General features: G+C 40.3%; 1 protein-coding gene across 1 annotated transcript in view; it reads left to right on the top strand.

Annotated features, from left to right (window-relative positions):
* Positions 1-25,282, top strand: part of C5 (complement C5) — a gene marked incomplete at its 5' end in the record, with an annotated part of 86,151 nt that overhangs the window by 58,168 nt on the left and 2,701 nt on the right. The window contains 12 exons of the mRNA XM_081103371.1: positions 1,552-1,723; positions 4,724-4,926; positions 6,490-6,642; positions 11,181-11,243; positions 13,125-13,206; positions 14,176-14,227; positions 17,691-17,793; positions 18,873-18,947; positions 19,064-19,169; positions 20,532-20,615; positions 21,889-21,978; positions 24,375-24,458. Coding sequence (XP_080959497.1) covers positions 1,552-1,723; positions 4,724-4,926; positions 6,490-6,642; positions 11,181-11,243; positions 13,125-13,206; positions 14,176-14,227; positions 17,691-17,793; positions 18,873-18,947; positions 19,064-19,169; positions 20,532-20,615; positions 21,889-21,978; positions 24,375-24,458 — 1,267 coding nt within the window. The remainder of the gene's footprint in view (positions 1-1,551; positions 1,724-4,723; positions 4,927-6,489; positions 6,643-11,180; positions 11,244-13,124; positions 13,207-14,175; positions 14,228-17,690; positions 17,794-18,872; positions 18,948-19,063; positions 19,170-20,531; positions 20,616-21,888; positions 21,979-24,374; positions 24,459-25,282) is intronic.

The following is a 25,282-nucleotide window of genomic DNA, read 5'->3' on the forward strand; positions in this document are numbered from 1 at the left end:
TGGGCGGGGCGGAGGGGGGGAGGGTGCGGGGAGGGGGGCGTGGCAGACCTTGAAGGTAACTATAACTCCAGAATCAAAGGCTTTCAGAATTATGATCGATTAGAGACCACCTAATCCAGCCCACTGGACAGCTGAGAAAACTGAGGCTGTAGGACAGGTGAATTCAGTGGTGCAGGTCCACAGGCTACTGGATTACAGAGCTGGGATCAGAGCTGGTAACTTCCGACTGTGATGAGAGATGGCCCAGTATCCCAGCTTCCTTCTTTTATCTCTGCCAGATCGTATGATATGTATATGACTCTTATCTATTGTTGAAGCACTCTATATCATGGAACTGCTGAGGATACACAATAATATGTTTGCTGTTTCATTTGCTTGTAAGCTGGGGGGAGAAAGGAGAGGATTCACTTAAGTGAATCAACATAAAAGATTCAAAGGGGTAGCAGATAGGAAGCTCTGATCTGGGAAGAGACGGGTCCCTGAGCTGCGGTTAAGCATTCCTGCCTACAAATCAGAAGCAAATTAGGCAAGTCCTTCAAACCAGCATTCAGAATGAAAATGAAAAAACCCAAGGGAATTTGTAGGACTTGAACCATAAAGCAAAATAATGTTTTTCATTTGTTTCAAGATAATTGTTATTTATGTTTAACAAGACAAAATAATTGATGAGGACCAGTTCACAGGGGCCTAGAGGACCAGTTGGCCCCTAGCAGTACATGAGTGAGACACAGATGGAGCTGGGAGAGAAGGAGCCAGGCAAGATGTTAGCAGCATTGCACTGCACTTTCTCCTAACCACTTGTCCAAAATAACTATTTTAGTTGTCGCAGGACTAAGTAATAGAAACTTTTTTCCAGGAATCCTTAGGACCAAAAAGTACTTTGGCAGCTTAACGTTTTTTCTGCTAGTTATGGTTTTATTTAGTAAAATTCCTTTTGAAAATGTGAATCTGTCCCAGTTATGCTGGGGGCGGGGTGGGGGATGATGAAAGCTGTGTCTGTGCTCAGTGCTTTTTCTTCCTGGAGGCTAGGTATGACTTGGAAGTAGAAACTGAAGTAGGAAACCTCTAGACCAGCGGTTCCCAACCTGTGAGTCGCGACCCCTTTGGGGGTCGAACGACCCTTTCCCAGGGGTCGCCTAAGACCATCGGAAAACACATATATAATTACATATTGTTTTTGTGATTAATCACTAGGCTTTAATTATGTTCAATTTGTAACAGTGAAGTTGGGGGTCATCACAACATGAGGAACTGTATTAAAGGGTCGCGACATTAGGAAGGTTGAGAACCACTGCTCTAGAAGGAGATGAGAATTGAGGCACAAAAAGCTTGACCCAATTTGGACAACCTCATTTTCACTTCTGAGATTATGCTCTGCTCCTTCTCTGGGAAGTGTTTGCTTCTGCCAGACACCATCCATTTCCATTAGGTTATTTCTCTTCCCACCCCTTATTTTGTCTACCCCAGGATGGTGCCACATGGGGGTAGTTCACATTAGTTGATAGGTTGATGCTTCACAAAGAAACAGGTATCTTCTTCCCTTGTTTCCAGAAAATCAACACAGCTCTAAATGAAGCTGACTCATTTCTACTTGAAAATGCCCTCTCAGCCCAGAGCACCTTCACACTGGCCATTGCTGCTTATGCTCTTTCCCTGGGAGATACAACTCACTCACAGTTTCGTTCCATTGTCTCAGCACTGAAGAAGAAAGCTTTAGTTAAAGGTATGACTGGCTCCGTACATTTTTCAGCAAGCTTTTACTAAGTATATAGAATCTGGTCATTCTGGGAAGTAGGTGTGGCATGCAAAGTTGAGTAAAACACAATCACTGCCCTAAAGGAACAAACCATCAAAAAGCAATGTAATAAGTGCCATTCATTCAGTACATATTTATTCATTCCTAAATCTAATAAATATGTATCGAGTACCTCCTATGTATCGGGCACTGTTCTAGGCTCTGGGGATAAAGCAGCAGCAACAACAAGAAAAATCCAGGCCCTCATGAAACTTACATCCTCATTAAGGAGAAACAATGTGATAAATAAATAAAACATTGCATATAGTGAATAGGTTGGTAATATGAAGAAAAATCAAGCAGAGAAGGGAAGACAGGATGAAGTGGTGGGTTCTAATTTTTTAAAATACATATTTTTATTGATTTCAGAGAGAGAGAAGGAGATAGAAACATCAATGATGAGAGAGAATCATTGATTGACTGTCTCCGGCAGGCCCCCTACTGGGGACCAGCCCTCAAACTCAGGCATGTGTCCTGATCAGGAATCGAACCATGATCTCCTGTTTCATAGGTCGATGCTCAACCATTGAGCCACACCAGCCAGGCTGGAAGGTTGTAATTTTTGAGTTCGCAGGCTGACGCTCTATCCACTGAGCCAAACCGGTCAGGGCAGGAAGGTTGTAATTTTTGATAGAGTGATGAGGCTTAAACCTCACTGAGAAGATGATATTTGAATTGAAAGCTGAAGGAGATAAGTTGAGGAAGCCAGCCAGTGGCCATCTAGAAGGGTGTTTTTGGTGGAGTAACAGTATGTGCAAATACCCCAAGGTAGGAGTGTGCCTGGTGCTCTGAGAATGGCAAGGAGGCCGGTGTGGCTGGAGCGGAGAAAGATGAGGGGTAGAAAATCAGGTTAGGGAAAAAAGGGTGAAGCAATTATGTGAGGCCTTGGAGGTCATTACTGGAGCTCTGCAGGACTCCGGTATATAGTTGTGCAATGTACAGGATTCTCAAGCAAGCCAATGAATTGAGGCTGAAATCCAGCCCTTGCTCTACTTCCCCACCCATGCGTGTGGTTTGGGCCTGCTTCCACCTGATCAAGGGGTGTCTGTGTCTCTTTCACATCAAGGTGCCAGGGGGGCCAGTGAGAGCCCTAGAACTTTAATTTCTACTTTAAGTGAGAAGGGAAGACATTGGAGGATTTTGAGCAGAGGAGTGCATTATTTAGCTTATATTGTACCAGTTTGGCTATAAAGGTATATATTTCACTTTGAAGACTAAAGATATTGCTTCCTATAGGTCAAGAGTAAAGAAATAGAGAGTAACAGTGATGATTGGCCAATGTGCCTATATCAGCATGGGCATGGTTGAGCACTTCTGAGCCCTCTCTTGGCTGATGTTTTCTAAAAGTTTAATATATCTTACATGAGGTTTGTCACCATCTATAAAATGTGACTTTTGTCATCATTTAAAAATAACTGAATTTTAACATTTATCTCAAAACCACTTATGCAATACTTATACTAACACCAAACAAATGTCTTGAGTATTATAAGATATGGATCATAAAATATAGAATTTAAGAGCTAGAAGAGAACTTAATTCAAATAATATTTGAGCTGGAAGTATCTTTAAACACCAAATCTTTCATTCTAAATATAGCAAACCTGAGTCTCTGAGTGGAAAGGAGAACATCTTGTATAAAGTCATGCAAATAATGGAATCCTGAATTGTAAACAGACACATCAAAATTTTCACTAATCTTCAAAATATAATTTCTAAATATGCTTTATAGTTTTTTAAAATAATTTGTTTTAAAAAAGAATTTGAGGTGACAAGTTCAAATTACTAGAACAATAATGAAAAAATATAATTAGAACCTAATTTATGAAAAGTGCTGCATATATAAAATTACGTTTAGTGCTTTAAATTGGAAGTAGATAATAAAAGACTGAATGAACTCAGGCTTTGAGTGTGATCTCATAATTTCCAGAATGTAATTATTTTCTGTCAAGGAATTTCCTAAGTGCTAAGAGCAATAAAGTTGTCTTTTGTTAAAGAAGTGACTTTTGGAAAGTCCTTCGGTAACCTAGGAATGGAGGCTGGTTGCCAGGAGAACCAACCATGTAATTAGAGGGTTGGCGCTTTTAGTACCTGCTACCACCACCAACTTCAGGGAAGGAAAGAGGGGCTGGAGGTTAAATTAGTCATCAATGGCCAATGATTTGATCAAACATGCCTATGCAATGAAGCCGCCAAAAAACCCCAAAAGGACAAGGTTCAAAGAGTTTCCAGGTTGGTGAACATGGAGAGATTCAGGCAGAGTAGTAGGGAAAGGAGAAACAATGTGATAAATAAGTAAGCCTGGAGAAGGTATGGAAGCTCTGTACCCTTTCCCCCTACCTTGCCCTAATTGAGTAAGTAAAATGTTTCTCTGAGTTCTGTAAACTGCTTTAGCAAAGTAATCATGCCTGAGGGGAGGGTCTTTGGAACCTCCAGTTTATAGCCAGTTGGTCTGATGTATAGGTAACAACAAAGGTTTGGGATTAGCATCTGAATTGGAGGATTGGGGGAGAAAGCATCTTGTAGGCTGATTTTTAACCTGTGAAATTTGATGTTATCTATCTCAGAGTAGATAGGGTCAAAGTTGAGTTCAATTCTCCAGCACCCTGCAGGTGTCCAAGAATTGGTTGTTGGTGTGGTGGAAAACCCCTACCCCATTGGAAATTGAGTCTCAAAACTATCCTCAGCTACTAAAAGATGTGGGCATTCCATGTTGACCTTTTCAAATAAAGACAAATGGCACTGTATTAAAGGACCTTGTTTTGTATTGGTCACCTTGAGGAATTTGTATAAAAGAATAAGAAACTTCTGGAAATCGGAAGTCCTCTATTGGAAGAAACTGCTAAAAATCTGTTAGATTTGCTATGTCAAATTCATATTTTTAATCATATAAATCTATATTAATCTATATCATTTGTTGATGGCTAGGTATTTCATCCAGTTATCGCTTTTGGAAAGATGATCAACAGCCGGATAGCCCTGTACCTAACACTGGTACAGCACATATGGTGGAAACCACTTCCTATGCTTTACTTACCATTTTGAACTTGAATGATTTGAATTATGCTAACCCAATTATCAAGTGGCTATCTGAAGAGCAGAGGTATGGAGGTGGCTTTTATTCAACCCAGGTAATGTTTCTTTTTCTTATCCCCCTGAAACATATTAGCTACCTTCCTCACCACACATTTCACACTCATTCTGGCATGCTATAGATAGGAGTAAATGACTAGAATCAAAGGGCTCTTAGAGGTTATCTTCATTGGCACCCTTCTAACACAGAGGAGCAAATCAACCCTGAGAGGTTCATTCAGGGAGTTAGTGGGTGAGTCAAAATAAAAACTCAGTTCTCCTGACTCTGTAAGTCAAACACTTCCTTTGTGATTCTCAATGATTATGAATGACTAGTAAGGGTATCAGCAATTATGTTATATCCTATGTAATAAACAGTGGCTGCCATGTAGACAAAGGTACTGATGTTCCCTTCCCCGCCTACAATAAACAAAAATTGAGAGAAATACTGATTTTTACATGTTTATCTACCAAGGTAAACTCATTTGAATACGTATGTTTTACATTAAAACTATTATATAGTTGTATAGTATACATCTATATTCAAGGTTAGTTCAAATGTTTATATCTTCTCTGTTCCCTGGATTTTTTGGGAAATTACAGTGTGTGTGCATATGTATATAAAACTTAGAGCTACATGGGTTCTTCAGAATTACTTTAGTGATCATCTAATTCTGGGGGGCAAATGTGTTTCATCTTGGGTACATCTATAGCAGCATTTCTCAACCTGTGGGTCGCGACCTCTTTGGGGGTTGAACGACCCTTTCACAGGGGTTGCCTAAGACCATCGGAAAACACATATATAATTACATTATGATTCATAACAGCAAAATTACAGTTATGAAGTGGCAATGAAAATAATTTTATGGTTTGGGGTCACCACAACGTGAGGAACTGTATTAAAGGGTCGCAGCATTAGGAAGGTTGAGAACCACTGATCTATAGGCTTAGCAGGAAATAGTGATGCATTGGTTAGCATTGGCTACCAAGACATGGGCAGACAGGATAGCCATGTATTTGAAAACTCTGATGTGGTTACATTTCCTGATTTTATAGATGAGAAAGAGGAAATCCAGAAAAATTAAGTTCATCCATTTACCTTTTCAACAGATACTTGTTGAATATCTGCCATGTGTGTACTACTAAATGTAATAGATTCCAGGAAAGATATAATACTTTCCCTCTGACTCTTACATTACAATGGGGAAGGCCAACAAGAAACTATGCATTAAAATATTACAAATTGAGATGAATGCTCTAAAGGGCGGAAGGGGGAACCTTAAGAAAGGAAAAGGGGAGCTTATTTATGGCTTCAAGCTGAAGCCTAAGGATGAACAGAAAATAGTCATGCAAGGAGTTGGAATCATTTTTCAAAGGGCAACTTGCCTGTGGTCATATACATTCAGGATTGTGGAGAATCTAGACCTGAAGCCACACATCCTTCCTGTCTCTGGGGAAGGAAATACCTTCCTTCCACCTCCACAAGGGGGCCCTTAACCAGTTTCACTCAGTTGAAGTTTCATCTCCCGACAACACTGCCCCATCCATAAGAAAGGGTACTTGTAAACAGAAAGCATATAAATAAGCTAAACCTGTTTTTGTCCCTTGCTGCTTGTTGATAGGATACAATTAATGCCATCGAGGGCCTGACAGAATATTCACTCCTGACTAAAAAACTCCAACTGAATATGGATATCAGTGTTTCTTACAAGCATAAAGGTGACTTCTATCATTATAAGATAACAAAGACGAATTTCCTTGGAAGACCAGTAGAGGTAAATGAAAGATGTTTTATAATATTTTATAATTGGCTGGGACCTTTGAAATCATGTTTCCCCCCCCCCTTGTTTTATAAATGTATCTATTCATTACTTAAACAATGAGTGCCTTCTGTGTCCTAAGCAGGGGTGCCTACTTTTTCCTGGCACTAAAGATTCAAAAGTAAAGCTCAAAGAACCTGTGTATATATGGGGAGGGAGTGGGGACAGTCATTTAAACCAACAGTGAAAAATATGAGCCTTGATAGATGCATGGAAAGACAGAGAGGGACCTCCTGAGTCAGGCTGAGAAGTAAGAGGAGTTTGTCAAAGGCATCCAGATGGGCAGGTTAAATCTGAAAGAATTTAGCCAGGTGAAGAAATGGAAAAACATTCCAGACATAGAGAATAGCATGCACAAAAGTACAGCAGGAGAATAAGAGAGAAGACAAATTTGGGAGTCCTCCAATGGTTCCATCTGGCCTAGTCACATATGTAGACTGTGGCTAAATTGGAATTGACCCTAGGTCCTCCAACAACTTGCCCATGTCCTTTGCTACTACTTCATTTTTAAAAATGAAAACCTTGACAGCCTATGACAATATTCCAAAGAGAAGGACACATTGGAAAAACTATTGATAATAGTAACTGCCAACATACAGCTTTTTAATACCTATTTTTCTAATTACCACATTTTAGATTATTTTAAGATACATTTAAATGTACAAATAACTAGAGATAGTTCTTACTGTCCACATTCTCCACAGATTTGTTTGTGAAAAGCCATAAACATGGGAAATAAAATTTAATGTAAAAATTGCAAGCTAATAGCTCATAGCAAATATACAGAGTAAAGTAAAAGTAGGTTTACAGTTGTTCATATTGAAAATAATATAACAATTAATCTATATATATAAAAGCCTAAGCAGCTGGCCACTGGCCTGTAGCTATGACGTGCACTTACCACCAGTGGGCAGATGCTCAATGCAGGAGCTGTCGTGCTGCGGTCACTGCAGTTCTCGGGTGATGCACTCAGAACCAGAGAGGAGGGAGCCTGATCCCTGGGTGCGTCACCCAAGAACTGCCCTCTCGCAATCCGGGACCCCTCAGAGGATGTCAGAGAGCCAGTTTTGACCCAATCCCTGAGTCCGTGTACCGGGCCTCTGGTAAATAATAATAACATTAAGAATAAACTCTGTTTCATGCACTCCCAACTGTAAGCCTACTTTTGCCCCACCCTGTGTGTATCCTATCTAATAAAAGAGAAACATGGTAATTAGTGTACAACCGCTACCCTTCCCATTGGCTAATCAGGGCAATATGCAAATTAACTGCCAGCCAAGATGGCGGCTGGCAGCCAGGCAGCTTAAAGTGAACATGAGGCTTGCTTGCTTCAGTGACGGAGGACTCCAACGTTCCCTGCCTGCCGCTGCAGGCCTCTGAGCTGCAACTCTAAGAACTATGTTACAAATATAGAAGCTAAACAAAACCCCAGAAACCTGCTTTAGTCCATCAGGCTTCAGCCAGCAGGATCGCAACATTGTTTCAAATACAGAAGGTAAACAAAGGCCAGAAACCTGCTTTCAGCAGCGGAGGCCTAAGAGCTGGAGCCTAGCCTCAAAGCTAAAGCTGGCCCAGAATTAAAAAGAAAAAGAAAAAAAGGAGTGGTTGGGAGCTTCAGTCACTCGCCAGCCTGAAAACAGCCCTCAGCCCCTCACCCAGACTGGCCAGGCACCCCAGTGGAGACCACCACCCTGAAGGGTGTGTGACCAGCTGCAAACAGCCATCATCCTCTCACCCAGGCTGGCCAGGCACCCCAGTGGGGACCCCCACCCTGATCCAGGACACCCTTCAGGGCAAACCAGCCGGCCCCAACCCGTGCACCAGGTCTCTATCCTATATAGTAAAAGGGTAATATGCCTCCCAACACTGGGATCAGCAGAGCTGAGAGGCCTCCCGGCACCAGGATCAGTGTGACGGGGCAGCGCCCAAACCCCTGATTGCCCTGCGGCTCTGTGTGTGACAGGGGGCTGGGCCACAACCTCCCTATCCGCCCTGCTCTGTTCGTGACAGGGGAAGGCGCCCCAAACCCCTGATCAGCCCTGCTCTGTGCCTGATAGGGGGAGCTCCCCAACCCCATGATCGCCCTGCGGCTCTGTGTGTGACAGGGTGCGGCGCCCCAACCCCCTGATCGGCCCTGCTTTGTGTGTGACGGGGCGGTGCCCCAACTCCCCTATCAGCACTACTCTGTGAGTGACAGGGGGGAGCTCCCCAACCCCCTGATGGGCCTTGCTCTGTGCGTGACAGGGGGCAGTGCCCCAACCCCCTGATTGACCCTGCTCTGTGCATGACGGGGTGGCGCCGCAACCTCCCCATCGACCCTGCCTTGAGTGTGACAGGGGGCAGTGCCCCAACCCCCCCAATCGGCCCTACCCTGAGCGTGACTGAGGGTGGCATCACAACTTCCTGATCCGCCCTGCTCTGTGCATGACAGGGGGGCGGCACCCCAACTCCCCAATCGGCCCTGCTCTGAGCCCAACCATGGGCTGCACCTAGGGATTGGGCCTGCCCTCTGCCACCTGGGAGCAGGCCTAAGCCAGCAGGTCGTTATCTCCCATGGGGTCCCAGACTGCAAGAGGGCACAGGCCGGGCTGAGGGACCCCTCCTCCCCCCCGAGTGCACAAATTTTTGTGCACCAGGCTTCTAGTATATATATAAAGATGGATGTGGATATAGATGTAGATATAGACATAGATATATTCCAATATTTAAAATTCAGAGATTTCAACCTGGTTTTCAAATTCTTATGCAAAAGACAAAGATCTAGCAATAGGGTGCTGTAGCAGTGGCATGCGTTCTTCGATTTGTGACAGTCCCCACCAGTCATGTGATGCATGTATTTGACTTATGTCCATCCTTGCTTTGTGCCTGGGCCGCTGCAGGCATTTGTGGTTTTGGCCCTCAGTTTGGTAACCTTTCCCTGGGAACATTTAGAGTTCACCAGACATTCACATTCTGAGCAAGGGTCTGAGCTCTAATGAGGAGCTCTTGGCCTGAAGAGCATGGTAGACCACCATCTGAGGTAGCTGGAATTATTCTTCTCTTATAGGAGTAATGCCAATAAGGGCTTCTTGTCACCTTAAAATAATTTAAACCTCAGCTCATGATGCTGCCTTTGTGTGAAACCTGGACTGTTTTTATCTAGCTTGGAATTCTCTACTCCAGCATTTCCTCAAATGTGTTATATGAGAAAAATGTTTGGTGGGGTACTCTAGTTTAAATGAAGTTAAATAAGTTCTTTAGTACAGGATTCCCTTGTCTTTAATCTGTATGTGACTAAGTGTGGGGATTCTGGGGGGAAATGGGCTATGGGCACAGTGGAGTGTACATTTGCCAAACTTATTAGTCACTTATTTGTCCATAGAACCCTTCTCTCTTGCAGTGTCATGATTTACTGGCTTTCCAGTAAATGCTGCCATATCCCATCAAGGAGAACAAGAAAGCTGGCCTATTTACCTACATTTACTAAAATTTTAAGGAAGGCCTGACAACCTTTCATTCACACAGAATCCCTATTGCTCCAGGGTTGTGGTCGGCAAACTGCGGCTCGTGAGCCACATGCGGCTCTTTGGCCCCTTAAGTGTGGCTCTTCCTAAGCCTTAGGAGTACCCTAATTAAGTTAATAACAATGTACCTACCTATATAGTTTAAGTTTTAAAAATTTGGCTCTCAAAAGAAATTTCAATCGTCGTACTGTTATTTGGCTCTGTTGACTAATGAGTTTGCCAACCACTGCCCTAGGGTGATAGGTAAAGGGAAAGGCAGCCTTGGAGTGAGCAAAGAACCAACTCTTCAGGCCTCTTGCTCAAAATTATCTCTCCCATGCTTTGCACAGATCGGAGAACATTCGTATGATAGATTTTCTCCGGAAGGAGAACTAACTCAGTTCATATCTTCAAGTCTCCTCCTAGCAGAGTGGGAAAAAGAGCAGTGGCACCTAAGGATTTGGCAGGCTTGGGTGGGCTACTAGTGAGTTTGGGTGAGGTGCCAAAGTTTCTATTAAAAGAGACCAGAGAAAGTAGAGAAAACAAACCATTAGGAGGTGAAAGAGGTGTGCAAAGCAGAAGGTGGGAGGGACAAAGATAGATTACACCTTCTTTAGAGTTATGTTGAGGTTCCCTGTTCTTGCTAATGAAAAGGATCTCCTTTGGCACATAGGATGCTAGGCACTGAAAGGAATTTATTTAGTTGGCAAAGGAGGTGAAGATCCAGTTTTACCAGACCATAAAAAAATGACAATGTAACCAAAGTGACTTCTGACATGTTGGTGTTGCTGGCTTACTTAGGCTATTTCAGAAACCTTATTTACATGTGGAAGCAAAAGGAAATTCCAGGATTTTTTACTATGTGCGTAGGATCTTCAATGCCTTAGCCATTTAATCTCACAAGAACTTTGAGAGAGGAAGCTGGCAGGTGTCGGCTCACTATTTTCATTGCTCTCCTCTCTCCCTCTTAAATAATAACAGAAAGCATGCTTTCTCCATCCACCTTTCTAGGTGCCTCTCAATGATGACCTCATTGTCCGTAGTGGATATAGCAGTGGCTTGGCTACAGTGCATGTAAGTATTTCATTCAGAACTGATTTATTTGGGAGTTATGTGCATGCATTAAGTAACATAAAATAACTTTTTTTGCCACAAAGTTAAAAAAAATCTGTGCTCTGGTAACTATGACTGAAGTAGGATTCATTTATCTAATTCTTTTTAGATATCTTAGTAGCTGTCCTCACAATTTCTTTTTGAAAATGGCTATTTTCAAACCTTGTAAGTATATAGTCTGTATATAATTATACATACAAAGTTGGGCAAAAGTAGGTTTACAGTTGCTTGTATGGAAAATAATATAACAATTAATAAGTAATAATATAAGAATAAACTGTTTCACATACTCACAACTATAAACCTACTTTTTGCCCCACCCTATATATTATGCAGGTATAATTTTGTGTTTACATATGTATATGTATATTGTACATATATAATTTTATGCTTACATATGTATATGCATACACATGTATTCATGTTTTCTATGATTAGTAACATAGTCACATCTTATTTATACAGCATCATTGGGGATTGATATATATATATATATGTAAGGGCTTAATTTTCTTTTATTTTAGCTATAGACTACATAGACATTCGTAAACAGCTTAGGAAAACTTGTCACTAAAGGCTAAAATAAAATTAAATATGTGTTCTGAGCATAAATTAACATTCTATTGATTATTTTAATTATACTTTTATCTTTAACTAGAGGCCCAGTGGACGAATTTGTGCTCGGGTGAGGTCTGGCTGACCTGCCCCAATCAGGGCCGATCGGGGCTGGGCCGGCCTGGAGAAGGGGCTGTGGGAGGTTTTCCATCGGCCCTGCCCCCAATTGGGACCCGATCAGAGTGGGCCAATGTGGGGGAGGGGCCGCAGGAGGTTGGCCGGCTGCAGTGCACATTGTAGCAATTGGTCATTCTGGTCGTTCTGTTCTTTCTGGTCGCTTGTTTTATATATATATATATATATATATATATATATATATATATATATATGTATATATACACACACACACACACACACACACACACACACACACACACACTACGGTGCACAAATTCGTGCACTGGTGGAGTCCAGCCAGCCCGCCCCCGATGACGGTCATCAGGGATGGGCCGGCCAGGGCAAGGGGCTGTGGGCAGGGCTAGCTGGGGCAAGAGGACGCGGGCAGTTTTCCAGCCGGCCCCGTCCATGATCGGGGTGTGGGCACCCACTCGGGGGTGGGGCCGGCCAGGGCGAGGGGCCTTGGGCAGTTTGCCGGCCAGCCCCGGCCCTGATCAGAATGGGGGCACCTGCTCGGGGTCAGGGCTGGCCAGGGGGAGGGGCCACAGGCATTCCAGTCATTCTGCCGTTCAGTCAATTTGCATATTATCCTTTTATTATATAGAATACATTGATTCTTTCAAAGACTGTTTATCAGATTGCATGCACAGGGGATGGATTGTCCACTTTCTATCACTTCTAGTTGCTTCAATAAACCTACTTCTGGCAGCAACCCTGCCTGTCCATACACACCCATAATTTCTTTTTTACCATGGTGGTATGTGGGCAAGGAGAAAATAACACTTTCTTGTAGTGTTATGTGTAAAATTGGAGTGTACAAGCTCAAAGAAGAACATCTTAGGAAGAGTGAGTTGCTCAGATTTAACTGCATGGAATTTGGACCAAGATTCTGCCTGGCAGTTTTTGCTTAATTTGGGCTTCTCAGCTATGATTCAGGTTGTGGAGTTTGCCAGAAGTCCAGCTGCTGGGAAAATGGGCCTTGATCATACCCATTTGCACTGGATTTTGAAAATGATACTTCAAGCATCCCATTTACAACAGCAGTCCTACCAGAATACATTTTGCACTTTCTCACTTTAAATATAATCTTGTTTACTTGTCTCAATGCAGGTAGCAACTGTAGTTCACAAAATTGGTACCTCTGAGGAATTTTGCAGCTTTCATTTGAAAATTGATGCCCAGGACATGGAAGGTAAAACAGCATGATTTACACTATAATTTTGCCTAAGCATAAAGAGTGTCTGAGAGCTTCCCTGAATGGGAAAATGTACTGGCCCCAAAATAAAAATTTCCTCATCAAATTCTTTAGCAGATTGACATCAGAGTAAACATTACTGCCATTTATTATAATAGAAATAACTCTTTAATAATAGTTAGAAACTGATATTAAGTAACAATAACTAGGCTAAAAGTATGCATTATTGATCAAGAAATTGTTTTGACTAATTTACTCTTTAAGGATGCTAATTTCAGATATTTGAATTTCTGTTACTTTAGTGTCAGTGTTCCATTCTAGGACCCTGAATTTCCCTATAATCCTGTTGGATTTCCACCCCTTACCCTTTCTGTATTCCAAGGGTTCTGACAAATATTTTTCTGCCTCCATCTTCAATTTGGCCTCTCCAGTACTTACGGCCTTTTATTAATGTACCCTTTTTTCTGTGTGTGGCCTTCATATCCCTCGTCTGGTGGGTTGGTTCTCCCTTTTCAGTCCAAAAGCGAGTCCAGTCCTCCTCTAAGCGTGACCCCAGGGTTAGGGTGTGTGCTACTCCTCTGTCCGGATGGCTTTCCTGTGTGGCTCAGAGGCCTCTTCCTACACAAAACCTTCCAACTACCCATGAATCCAGGCATCTGCTTTTTCTACCTACAACCTCCCCCAAACATGTTACCAATACATATTTACCTTAAATGACTCCTTCCTTAAATTATAAGTTATTTGAGAGCAACATATGTTCTAATGATTTAAAGACTTCTTGGTATTGTCAGTAGTCATGAATTTTCATTAAAATCACCACAGGTGCCAACTTCCAAATCACATATAACTTTTAAGTGTGTTCAGAGACCTGCTCATTAATGATTCTGTTCAGATGAGTTCAAAACAGTTAAAAACAGCTTATTCTCCTTTTTGTTTGTTTGCTTGTTTGTGTGTTGTGTGTGCCAGCATCCAACTTCAGAGACACCTCGGAATACAAGCGCCTAGTAGCATGTGCCAGGTGAGCGCATTTCCACAGAAGGAACTGTAGACTTCAAGATCTCACATTTACCATTATAGTATTGCTCTACATCTTTTTGAATTTTAAGGTGCAAAGTTGTTCACTTGTTCAAATGTAGAACATAACAGGTATTTTTAAATAGCTATTTACTATACAGACCAGTTTCATTTTTTGCTCATATATAGTTTTTCCTCCTGTTTTTGGCCATTTTCTAATTCAAACACTCTAATTTTTTTTTTTGTCTTTCAAACACTCTAATTTTATTTTTTGTAAACTGGGGACAGAATGTTCAAAAAAGCCAGATGGAATATGCTTTTGGCTCTGTGATGCTGAAGTTACATTGGATAAGTAACTGTGTAGTACTGAATCATGTGAAGAATTCTTTGCCTCCTAATATTCTCTCTCCTGATTTAAAAAAAAAAATGCCAACACACAGTTTCTGTGTTCAGAGGGCCTCTTTCATGTACTTAGCTTTTTACAACATCTCTATTGCATTCATAAGAAAAGAAAAAAGGGATTTTATTTCTCTCCTTCTCTTGGAACAAAATGCCTTTGGGAAAGTGTGCTGTCTTTGGCAGCAGGCAAAGGGCTTCTTGAAAGAAAGGTTTCTGTTCTGTGGTTGAAACCGTCACCATGGTAATCAGTCATCAAGGCTCCAGCAACTTTTCATAGAAACTTTCCTTTCAGGAGGCCCCTTTCCATCCTGTTGACAAAGTATTTGCATCTGTGAGCAAGAGTTCTCTGCTTCTGGTGACACTCACCCATCCAATTAGGGATATGTCCAGATGTCATATTACATCCCAAGTTGCTTTATATTCTGTTTAAATTGTTAACTTGGTGAGGAATGGAGTTAAATTTTTATAAACCAGAAATCTTACAATATTTTAAATTACTATGGTAAATAATACATCTAGAACTTTAAATAGGGTCTGCTTCATATATGCTCTATGAAGTGTGATTGGGGACCAGAGATCCTCTGCCAACTCACTAATTCAAATAATACCTCCTATTTCACTAATATTTATTCCTTTACGTGAGAACAATTCATTTTCCCGCTTACAAAGCTCGTTTCCCGGTTTTTTCCTTTAATCCTGACTGTTCTTCCAACCTCTACTCTTCCCCCCACCCCTTACCTGAGGATATGTTTATTGATATGAGAGAGAGAGAGAGAGAGAGAGAGAGAGAGAGAGAGAGAGAGAGAGAGAGAGAAGAGAGAAACATTGATTATTGCCTCCTCTGTGTGCCCTGACCAGGGATGGAACCTACAACCTAGGTTGGTGCCCTGCCCAGGAAACAACCCCACAACCTTTTTGGTGTATGGGACAATGCTCCAACCAATTGAGCCACCTGGTCAGGGCCCAAGCTCTACTCTTGAATGTCCAGCTACCTCTGAAGCACCTTGAAGTGAAGCTAGAACCTGGAACTCAATCTTTGCAGAACCACACTCACTATGCCCCTGTCCCCAGTCTCAGACCCACCAGCTTGCTCCATTTTTAATCTTCTAACTCTGCTTAAAACTTTGGAATTTTTGCCGAAACCAGTTTGGCTCAGTGGATAGAGCATCAGCCTGCAGACTGAAGGGTCCCAAGTTCGATTCCGGTCAAAGGGCATGTACCTGGGTTGCGGGCACATCCCCAGTGGGAGATGTGCAGAAGGCAGCTGATCGATGTTTCTCTCTCATCGATGTTTCTAACTCTATCTCTCTCCCTTCCTCTCTGTAAAAAATCAATAAAATATATTTTTTTAAAAAAACTTTGGAATTTTAAAGATAAATTTAAAACACAAGTTCATACTTCTTCATAGTTAATTTTAGAAATAAGAAAATGAGCTCTACAGTGGGAAGATGGTTGTGGAAAACTCTCAGCAGAACTGGGATAAAAACCCAAGTTTCCTGAATCCCCATTTCAGTGTTCTTTTCTCTCTTACCAGAAAAAAAAAAAAAACCCACAAAACAGCAAATCTTCCATTTTATTCCCTTTGCTTTACTCCTTAGATTTTCCACAAGCACAATTCCTAGACAAAGGATAGTCCTTAAAACATTTTTTATGGCAGAATAGTATTCCATTGTGTAAATGTACCACAGCTTTTTATCCACTCATCTATTGATGAACACTTGGGCTGCTTCCACATCTTGGCTACTGTAAATACCACTGCAAAAAAACATAGAAGTACTCATATTCTTTTGAATTAGTGTTTCATGTTTCTGTGGATAAATTCCCAAAAGTGGAATTGCTGGGACATAAGTCAGTTCCATTTTTAGTTTTTTGAGATAACTCTATAATGCTTCTACAGTGGCTGCACCAATCTGCATTCCCAACAACAGCACACAAGGGTTCCATTTTCTCCACATACTTACCAACACTTTTACCCTTTGCAACATCATGGATGGACCTGGAGAACATTATGCTAAGTGAAATAAGCCAGCCAGAGAAAGACAAGTACCATATGATTTCACTCATATGTGGAATTTCATGAACAAACTGAACTACCACGCCAAATAGAGATAGACTCATAGAGAGTGGGCAGACAGCTCTGGTGGGGAGATTGAGCAAAAAGTAAATAAATAAATAAAAATAAAAAAGAGAACTCATGGACATGGACAGCAGTGTGGTGATTGCAGAAGTGGGAGGGAAGTGGGTCGAAGTGGAAAAGGGCATAGACGGGATAAATAGTGATGGGGGGGGGAACATACATTTTTAAAAAAATAAATTGCCTTTTGTGGAAAGTTTAGAAAATAGAGAAAAGCATGGAAAAGAAGTAATCACTTGTAATCTCACACTGCAGAAAAAATAGCTGCTAATATTTTAGTATATTTCCTTCCAGTATTTTCCTAACCATGCTTATTGAGTCTTTTTACAATATACAACTAATTTTCTTCTTTGAATATGCTCTGTTGGATAAAGAACTAAAATGCAGCTCTGAGGTGAACCAGTAATGTAACTGACCTTCAATCAGGTGCCTTACTCTCACCCTCAGTTTCCTCAAGTAGTTAAGAGCTTGGACTGAATGGTTTTTATGAATTCTACCAGCTCTATTGAGATTATTAGTGAAGTGAGTAAAGAGTTACTATAGATCAGCGGTTCTCAACCTGTGGGTCGCAACCCCTTTGGGGGTTGAACGACCCTTTCACAGGGGTCACCTAAGACCCTCGGAAAACACATATATAATTATATATTGTTTTTGTGATTAATCACTATGCTTTAATTATGTTCAATTTGTAACAATGAAATTAGGGTCACCACAACATGAGGAACTGTATTAAAGGGTCGCGGCATTAGGAAGGTTGAGAACCACTGCTATAGATGATTAAAAGGCCTCCTGAAACTAAAAATTCAGAGATTGACATGCATATGTTGTGGTGGAGATCCAACTTTGAAAATGAAAGCCTATCAAGGAACATAGCCTTTTCTTAAAGAATCTTATCTATTTATTTACTCCATTTTATAATCTCTAATTATTTTAGCTACAAACACAGTAAAGAAGAATCATCATCCGGGTCCTCCCATGCAGTGATGGATATCTCTCTGCCTACTGGAGTCAATGCAAACACAGAAGACTTAAGAGCTGTAAATCTTTTTGTATATTGTTATGAATTCTTGTTTTTCTTTACTGCATTATTTTACAAAGATATTTCTTCTAACTCAAATATGTCACTTTCAAAGAATCACCCAGAATATTCTTTCCAAACCAATAACCTACCTAAATTTTGATTTTTCAGTGAAGTTATTGCTGGTGTAAATGGGTTCTTGCAGTGCAGTGAGAAAAGAATTTCAAAGGCACACGTGTGGGAAAAATTTAATAGTGGCAAGATTTATTGGAGTGAAGGGATACAACAAGCCCTTATGGATGTAGAGCAAGCATATCAAACTCAAAGGCTAACACGGGCCAAATAAACAAGGCATGCTGCTCGTGGGCCGCTAGTTAGACATGCTTGATGTAGAGGGTGCGCAGGCTCTAACAACAACTGCTCCGAGAGCCTTGATAATCTTCTGTATATTTTCTTGGTTTTCAGAAGGAGCAGGCCTGCTTTCATCTCTCCAATCTACTTCCTGGGTTTTCCCAGGCTTGGGTTGGTCCCTCCTCCTAACCAATTCCTTTCCTAGATCTTCTGGCGTTCCATGCCCTTATCCAATCTTGATTCTTTTCCCAGATTTTCCCAGGCTAGACTCCACCCCTTTATAGTTCATTTGGCTCCTACTGCAAGTGCTCCAAAGTTCTGCAGTCATCTGGTTTCTACTGTGCATGAACTTTCCTTTCCCTTCGCCATCTTGGCTTCTACTGCATATACACCTAGTGCCCTGCCTTATTTATCCCTCCCTCAGTAATCCGGACTACCTTCCTGCTTCAGAGTGAATCAGGCTTAATGTCCAATTCAACTCCCTAGTGAATCAGGCTTAATGTCTGATTTCATTTGCTCCCGTTTCTAACTAACTCGCTATCTATGCTAACAAAGTGAGGACATATATTTCCATGGCACAAAAACTGTGAGTGCATGTGATAGCATGTTCCAACTTTTTCAAGAGGAGGAGCCCCACTTTTTTTAATAGTGGTTTATGTCACCATTACCTAACATCTCATTACCGGGTGAATGCATTTAAAAAAAAATCATAAAATTAAATTCAAGCTTTTCTCTTTCCTCCCTTAGCTTGTAGAAGGGGTGGATCAAGTATTAACTGACTACCAAATCAAAGATGGGCATGTTATTCTGCAACTGAATTCGGTAAGTTCCACCTCCCATCATTCTTTACTAACTATTACTATTCAAAATGTACAAGCTAAAATATTATCAGTTTCTTCTCTCTCATAATTTCATTAAACCTTGAATTTGCCAAACAGATTCCTTCCAATGAGTTTGTTTGCGTTCGATTTCGGATAGTTGAACTTTTTCAAGTTGGGTTTCTGAATCCTGCTACTTTCACAGTGTATGAATACCACAGACCAGGTAACCAACTCTACTCTGAAATTTCTCCAGAGGACTACTTTGTATTCATTACAGAACCATTAGAAATCCACTAGAGGCCTGTAAATGTTATATATTGCCTCTCGAGGACTTACTCTTCACAAAAGTCCCAACTTACACATACAAACTACAGCATGACTTTGAGCAAATCATTTCCCCTCTCTGGCCCTTCATTTCTTCGTTTTAAAAAATAACTGGATTAGTTTGGTCCCAGTTCTTTTTTTTCTTTCTTTCTTTTTTTTTTTTTTTTTTTTTTGTTAATCCTTACACGAGGATAGTTTTTCCATTGATTTTCAGAGAGAATGGAAGGGAAGGAAGATAGGAGGGTGGGAAAAAGAGAGGGAGGGAGGGAGGATCAAACCAAGCAACCCACGCCCTTGACCAGGAATTGAACCTGGAACCCTTCTGTGCGTGGGGCAACACTCTCTAACCACTGAGAACTTCAGCCAGGGCAGATTATTCCCAGCTTTTAAATTATTTGCCTCATTTTCATTGAAACTCTCCTTTTTAGAGAAGTCCATTTAGTCTACAACTTTTAAAATTCTCTCACAATCAACTTCTACTCCAACTATATTCTCATCATATTTTGCAGAGAACTCTATTAGAGTAGTTGCCACATTCACATTGCATTGTAGTTATTTGTTTGCATATCTTTCTCACCAGCCCAGATGGAATGTTTTCATCTGTTGTGTCCCTAGTATCTAACACAGTGCCAGGTACATAATGTGTATTGATAAATGAATGACTGGCCCACATTTGGCCACTTCTGAAAATACTACGTGATTGGAGAGCTCTCTGATTCACAGATGACTCCACTTTGGACAGTTGTACTTCTTAGAAAAATTTTAGAGTGAACCAAACTCTGACACCCATTCATTCTAGTTTTAACTATTGAAATCACATAGAACATACTTAACCCTACCTCCCCTTCAGAAATAACACACACACACATACACACACACACACACACACACACACACCTGTTTTCTTCTCCAGCCTAGACAATTACAATTCTTTCAATAGACTCTCATGTAATATAGTATATTTCCTTTCATTCATGGAAGCACCAAATATTTTCATTCTAAGAAATGAATATTGAACAGTAAAATTTCAAGCACAAAAGGGAAGATCATTTTTTTTTCTTTTTGGGGGGGGGGAGGGAAGATCATTTTGAGGGGCCATGCTAGGATAAGCAATTCAAAATTTAACCACCATGAGCCTTACCTACAAAAGAAGGGTTTGGAATTGGTGATCTCCCAGACACCACGGGCGAGATTCACAGGGTGGTAAATGTGTTGTACACTGACCAAGCCCCCTCTCCTAACCATGCTTTCATTGCCACAGAGAAAAAGTGCACCATATTTTATAGTACCTCCAATAGCCAACTTCAGAAAGTCTGTGAAGGAGCAACGTGCAAATGTGTAGAAGGTAAATGTCATTTAACATGTTTAGGATGCATGCGTGCTTAAAGCAGCCACTCATAATCTGGTGCTATTCTGGGAGAAGCTATCTGACAAACTGTGGTATATCAGAAATAAAAATACAATATCTGATAATTGAAAGCTGATGCCTTGAGCACTATAAAGCTACTTCTCAACAACTTCTGAACAACCTGATGTTTTCTACGGTCAGATAGTTGTTCACTATTAGAGGGATAACAGGATGTGAAATTCTTACTTTTCACCTGGTCTTTCTCATGTAATAGGTCCACAACCTAACAGAATAGAGGCTCCCCTTTCTTTCCCTTATTCTTCCCCAGTCAATGAATTCTCCCTTCAATCTTTTATAAATCCAAGACAGCCTTCTTGGCCAAGAAAAATACCCAGAACTCACAAATAATCAACTGACTCCATGAGGGTTGGCGTTGGTTTGGTTTTATTTTGTTTTTCCAAATCTTTAATCTCTATATATAAAAGCCTAAGCGACCATTATGACTGACCGACTGGAATGACCAGTCGACCGCTCGCTATGACATACACTTACCACCAGGGGCAGACACTCAATGCAGGAGCTGCCCCTTGGTGGTCAGTGCGCTCCCACAGTGGGAGCACCACTCAGCCAGAAGTCAGGCTCATGGCTGGCGAGCACAGCTGTAGTGGCAGGAACCTCTCTCACCTCCATGGGAGCGCTACCAAGCAGCAGTGGCAGTGGCAGGCACAGCAGGGAGCCAGAATGAGCTACGCCCTGCCCCAGCCGGGGCTCCTCCCTGGCAGTCCAACATCCCCCAACGGGTCCTGGATTGCAAGAGGGCACAGGCCAGGCTGAGGGACCCCACCCATGCATGAATCAGTGCACCAGGCCTCTACTATGTACATATTTCTTGGGTACTTGTTGCATCATTTTATATCTGTAAATCAGTGAAGTTATCATTTTGTTCCTTCAAGGGATTTTTTATTATACTTAAAATGGGAAAATTTCCTCCATTCTTCAGTGGAAGCATCTACATTTCTGAAAAGCTGAATGTGAAGTGACTATTCATTTTAAGAATAAGTCTCATGTTCAAAATTTTGTCTTTATTTATTTTGTTTTTGCTTTATATAATGTTTCACTTTATGGAAGAGGAGAAAATAGACGGGTCTTAGGAATCTGGTATATATAAGATTATATTTGATTGTCTCAGGGCTCATGGGCACTGTGTTTACTCCCATGGAGAGTGTCTGCTTCCTTGCATTAATCTTTTACCATTTTTCACAAAATCCAGCTGACTGTGGACAAATGCAGCCAGAATTGGATTTGACAATCTCTGCAGATACTAGAAAAGAAACAGCATGTAAACCAGAGATTGCATATGGTAAGTTCAAAAGTTTAATATATAGTTCCATTGAACATGACATTTTATGAATATAAAATCAGGAAGATCAATAACTTTATGTAGTGATTATATGGATACAACAGTACATGTATTTCTTTGAAGAAAAATGCCAGCAGTGTTTAGCATTAACATGCAAAGTTGTTTATCCTTCAGCAAGAAACATGATTTTCATTAACAATGATGGAAGTGACGTGCACACCTAACCAAGATACTTTACCCCCATATATCTCATTGAATTAAAGGCGCTTAAACATATTCAAAGACAATTTTTTCCAGTCTTCACCAAAGTAAATGTTTTTTATTGATTTTTAGAAAGAGAGGGAGGAAGGGAAAGAGGGAGAGCTACATCGATGTGTGAGAGAAACAGATTGGTTGATTCCCATATGCACCCTTACCGGGGATCCAACATGCAACCCAGATATGTACTAGTATATGCCCTGGCTGGGAATTGAACCTGCAATACTTTGGTGCATGGGATGACCCTCCAACCAGCTGAGCCACCCAGCCAGGGCTCAAAGAGAATTTTTGAGAAATCACAAAGATGTAAGATTTCACTACTTACTCTGTTCTTCCAGTTGATGGAGCAGAGGTGGAGACAAAAGTGGTTTTAGGGTTTGGGTGTCTTTTTTTTTAATCTCTTCAAAGACATAGTAAAACATCAATACTAAATAATTTTAATATATATAGAATTTAAATCATAGAATTTAAATTCATGTTTGAGACTCTCCATTTCAAAAAAAAAGCATCTCTTGGTTTTTCAGAGCTCAGCTCTAAATTAAATAAATGCCCAAGTACAGTTTTGTGTTATCTCAAGTTCCTCATGGAATTAGCTCCTTTATTTTTTATCCATACTTTCTCATGTTTATTTCTGGATATTGTACACTATCTCATATCTTTTCTTGAGGAACTTTTCATATCAACTTTGAGGTAACAGAATATTATCTTTATTTTACTAGTGAAAAAAACTGAGGCTCAGGGAAATGAAATAATTTTCTCAAAGCTATACAGGAAGTTAAGTAGTAGAACTAGGAGGTATCCTGGTCTCCAATATGATTGCTGTTATATTACACTGAATTCTCTCAATGAAAATACAACCATCAGAATGAATTTTGTGTGGTTATAGTCTTTCTTTCTAATTCATCTTCTTTCTTTTTTCTAAAACTAAAAAGTGGCCCAACTCAGCCAACGCCCACTGTAGTTTTTAAAATTAGTTTTTAAAATAGATTGAGACCTGAAGAAAATACCATATTGTTTTAGCAAACAAAAATTTCATTAAATTATTTCTTATTTCCATTTTAGAACTATTTAAACTTTTAAATGTCAGAAACCTATTTAACACAGAGAATAAATTCAATCTTGATTTAGTTTATTACATAAAAAAAAAAAAGCTTAGCTGGCTCTTTGGGAGATTATCGGTTTTTACCGGAATAACAGGATAGAAACAAAATAAAATAGTAAATACATTGCTCATATCTACCATAAAGATTTATGAATCCGAAATTCAGCACAGTTTTTATTTTAAGTGACTAATTTACACAGCCTTTTTTCCCCACAAAAAATGAGTCCATTCATTCATCTATTTTGTCTTTTCTTGAAAGTAATAAACTAAATCCAGGTTGCATTTATTCTCTGTGTTAAAATAGGTTTCTGGTATCTAGCTAGCTAGCTAGGATCTCAAAAATGGACAAAACTTTCAACCACATCAAGAGCAAAAACTAAAGGATCCTTTCTCAGGCCACATGGAAGGAATGGGCCCCTTCAAGCTGGTCATTCCAGGGTGGAGGTCAAACACACCATGGATTAAACATTGATGCCTGAAGAGAAACAGCATTGGGAATGGCTTATGTCAGAGAGTTGCCAATCCAAGCAAAGATGAATCAGGAAACAGAATCCTATCAAAAACCAAAAAGCAAAGCCAGTGGAAGCAAGAGAGCAAAGAGGCTCCCAAGGCTGGCCTGAATGATAACTAAAGGGTCCCCTCTGTGCTTGTGCAGAGAAGGAAGGGGCTCTTCACAGGGTCCATGAGCATGACTCCACTAATCTTACAGGATCCGAATCTGAACTTTATATCTAACAAAGTTTCATTTTGTTTGTTTTGTGTGCTTCTTTAATTTACTATTGTTCTTGTCCTAGTCAGCCTGTTCTATAACAGTGCCCAGGGCTAATGATTCTACGTAGAATGAATCATTAGAGTAATAATCAGTAGAATCACACTTCCAAGCCTTTGAGAAGGCTTCTTGGAAAAAATAAGATCTACCTCAGGGTAGAGAGCTGACCATGCTTCATTTCTCATTTGTTTGACAAACTCTGGTCTCTATTGGACATGGCATTCATGGTATTTAGCATGAACTGTTGTTGTTTTCTTTTTTTACCAGCTTATAAAGTTAGTATCACATCCCTTACTGAAGAAAATGTTTTTGTCAAGTACACTGCAACCCTCCTGGATGTCTACAAAGCTGGTGAGAATACTCATTCATTTTTCCATTCAACAAAGATTTAGTACTTACTATGTGCCAGACATTTTATAAGACACAGAGAATACAACTTGTATAACAAAGCCAGAGTTACTGTCCTTATGAAGCTTATATTCTATTTAGGGAGACACATTTTTTTAAAGAAAGGAAATGGGCAACTAAAATAAATAATTATTTTTGAAAACTGTCTTGGTGTAAGAAAATTTTGCATACTTTGTTATCTCTTCACTCTGGATTCATTTTTAATATGTGTAAATTTTAAATTTATAAAAATATCAAAACACCACACACTTAATAACTTACACAAGAATTGCTGCACACTAATAATAAACCAAAATAAAAACAAACTATTTAGAATCAAGGGCAACTATGTGGTTCAAGGATAATAAATTGGTGTTTCTCCTAAAACACAGGATGCTTAGAGTAGGTGAGGATATAAATGATAAACAGATTAGTGATTGTTGATGCTGAGATTAATTAATTATTCTCTCTTCACCTGAATAAGCTTGGAATTTTCCATAACAAAAGGCTTTTTAAAATAATGGTAAGGCACCACACAGCCACTCTGCTAACCTTGACAGGGACTGAACTGGCAGTTAGTACTGAGAATGTTGTTTACATGTTGCTACAATAGGAAGTCATTGGAAAAGCCTAAGAAAATTAGCTTGAACTAATGTGTGTATATTAGAATTTGTATTACTAATTAAAGTTGATTGTTTACACAGTTACTATTGTATACTATTTATCAATATATTCAGAAGTCTTTCAGGATTTACTGATTAGGATGATTCTGCCAGAGTTTGACAGCT

This window comes from Myotis nattereri, assembly GCF_964212035.1.
Source record: "Myotis nattereri genome assembly, chromosome: 12".
NCBI classification, from domain to species: domain Eukaryota; kingdom Metazoa; phylum Chordata; class Mammalia; order Chiroptera; family Vespertilionidae; genus Myotis; species Myotis nattereri.